The 2,595-nt window shown below is 58.4% G+C and overlaps 1 protein-coding gene across 1 annotated transcript in view; it reads right to left on the reverse strand.

Moving 5' to 3' along the window:
- Nucleotides 1-469: 469 nt before the first annotated feature.
- SH3BP1 (SH3-domain binding protein 1) overlaps nucleotides 470-2,595 on the reverse strand; it is an 8,198-nt gene continuing 6,072 nt past the window's right edge. The window contains exons 10-15 of the mRNA XM_010017408.1: nucleotides 2,449-2,565; nucleotides 1,710-1,790; nucleotides 1,495-1,611; nucleotides 1,009-1,106; nucleotides 700-829; nucleotides 470-581 (exon numbers count right to left, since the gene is read on the reverse strand). Of these exons, the coding sequence (XP_010015710.1) occupies nucleotides 470-581; nucleotides 700-829; nucleotides 1,009-1,106; nucleotides 1,495-1,611; nucleotides 1,710-1,790; nucleotides 2,449-2,565 (655 nt within the window). The remainder of the gene's footprint in view (nucleotides 582-699; nucleotides 830-1,008; nucleotides 1,107-1,494; nucleotides 1,612-1,709; nucleotides 1,791-2,448; nucleotides 2,566-2,595) is intronic.

Raw genomic sequence — 2,595 nt, forward strand, 5'->3', positions numbered from 1 at the left:
GCCGGGCGCTTGCCTGCAAAGAAAGCTGCGGTGGGATGGGGTCTTCTCTGCTGGGGTCTCTCCCCGGGACAGAGGGGGCTGTGGTGCCTGCTGTGGGGTACACAGGAGCTGTGGGTAGAATGACAGACACACTGCCCCTTGCCCCGCTCCCATACTGTAGACCCAAGGGCACATCAGCTTTTGAGGTCCTTATCCACCCTCTTTTCTTCACAACAGGCTATGAGCTTTGACGCCTCTTACAGGGGGTGTTCAACCGGACACTGGAGGATCTACCATGTCCATCCCACAGTCCCGCCTCGTCTGGGGCTGGAGCACACAATGGGGGACTGGATCCTGGCCGTGCTGCCCTAACCAGAGGTCCGTCCTCTCAGCTGGTGGCAGGGACCTCCCCAGCACCCTCTCACGCAGGGTGAAGGCAAAGCAGAGAAGGTGGCGTTGCGGGGTGTAATTTCCCCAGCACTGGGGCACCCTAACCTTTGTGCGCAGTGTCGTCAGTCAACGTTGGAGCTGGTGGCCCTGCAGCTTCAGGAGATGGACTGGTCACCACCGGGGATGACCTGGCCTCAGGATCCCTCGAGGTGCTGCGCAGAGAATGGGTCAAGTCAGGCTTTGGCTGGGCATGGTGGTGCCTGTGGGGTGGGGTGGGATGGGGAGGACATGGGGAGAGCTGGGACAGCTCCAAGCTCCCACCGGACTTACACCTCTCCATCCATCAGAGTGGGGGTGCTGGCTGGAGGGAGATCCAGGGTCAGTTCTTCCACTGGGGTGGCCTTGCTAAGTCTGCTGTTTGCTGGTGGTGTGAACATGCTCGAGACGTTGAAGTCTACCTCTGGGTGGAAAGAAAGGAGGAGATCCCGTGAGGAAGTGCTTGCTGCCCAGAGCTTCCCCCGATGACCCCATGGTGCAGCCCCCCTGCTTCCCTCCCCCTGGGGAAGGAGAAATGTCCCTTTCTCTTCCTTTTCCCTTCACTCTGGGCTGCCACCCCCCTAGGTGAGGCCCTGGCCCTACCTCCAGGGAAGAGAGTATCCGCATTCTGGATGAGGGCTTCAACCACACTGACCACCTGGATGGAGGAGACCGAGGCCAAGTCCAGTTGCATGGGGTCTCTGAGAGACAGAGGTGGGGGAGGCATCAGAAAAGGGATTTTGAGACATTAACCATTCCTGAGTGGGCAAAGCCCATCTGAGGCGGGTGGTAGGTGGCCCTTGTTCCCTGTCCTGGAATCCCTGGTTTGGTGTTGGAGGCCATCCATGTCACAGGTTCTCCAGGTCTCAGCCACGTCCTCTGCTGCTTTGCAGGGCAGCCAAGAGGACATGTGCTTGGTGAAGGGATGTGCCACTCTGGCACTGTGGGGACAAGGGACAGGACCTGAGGATGGAGGTGCTTTAGACCAGCCTGAAGGCTGCCGGATCAGCCTTTCCCATGGTGTTTGCTCTCAGGGCACCCCAGCTGGGGCCGGGATGCTGCCTCCCACCCCTCCCAGCCAGGTCTTACCCTGTGCTCTGCTGTGACCACAGCAGGTTGGGGCCCAGCACAATGGCGATGTTGCTGGGGGTCATTTTATTCACCTCCTGGTGTTCAGCCAGCTTGGCTAAGAACTTGATCAGATACCTGTGGGTAGAAGGAGGTCAAGCGGGTGGTATGTGTGGGTTTGGGGAAGGATCAGCTGCCCCAGTGGTTGCTGAAGGAGCCCTGTCCTTCCAAAACACCTCAGGTTGTTGTAGCTGTCGCGGGGCAGGCGGCTGCAGGTGTCCCGCAGGCTCTGTATGCGGCTCTCATCATCCTTTAGGCTGCAAGAGAGAAGGAGTGGAGAGCTCAGCCCGCTCCCTATGGCAGAGAGGGACAGTGCAAGGCAAGAAGGTCAGCGTCGGCCACCCTGTGCAAGCCATGGCCCTGTGGACAGAGATGCCCTGCTGCTGCCTTTACTGGGCAGCTAAGCAGGCATCCATAGAGGACAAAACTACACCCCAAAGCCTCAGAGGGTTTCATTTGATAGAAACATAGCTTGTGGTCATTTCACAGTGACCATGGGGTCATTGGCATGAAGCCTATCCCTTCAGAAAGACACTCTCTCCCCTTTTCCCTGGCTTTTTGCTGTGCTTCCTCCACCGCCCCTTCCATCCCAAAAGAAAGAGGCCAAACTGGGCACTGTTGGGCCAGTGAGATGGGGCTCACACCATTGAGGCCAAGTGCATTTTTGCACAATATGCTGTTCTTGCAATCAGAAAGGCTGCAGCCTTCCCCTTCCCATGTTCATTGCTGTTCTCCAAGATTTTGGGCTATCTGGATTTCTGCTGAGCATGGGACAGATCAGGAACTACATCTGTATCACCCCACATGGCAAATGGGACCGAGCAGCCCTGCTCTGAGTGCTGGGAGGGATGGAGCAGGGTGAGTGGGGTTCATTTGGGCCTCGCCAGGTTTTTCTGCCCCAAAGCCTGCACCTACCTGGCCGCTTGGAGCCATTCATTGTAGAGCTCGAAGGTCATCAAGGGCTGGGGCAGCTCCCGCAGGTAGGACTTCAGTGCACCTGAGAGAGGAGGGGGAGCAATGGGGGTGATGGCGCTGGGGGACAGCGGGGACTGCCCGGTCATG

Source organism: Nestor notabilis, unplaced genomic scaffold, assembly GCF_000696875.1.
Source record: "Nestor notabilis isolate BGI_N333 unplaced genomic scaffold, ASM69687v1 scaffold22306, whole genome shotgun sequence".
Classification (NCBI taxonomy): domain Eukaryota; kingdom Metazoa; phylum Chordata; class Aves; order Psittaciformes; family Psittacidae; genus Nestor; species Nestor notabilis.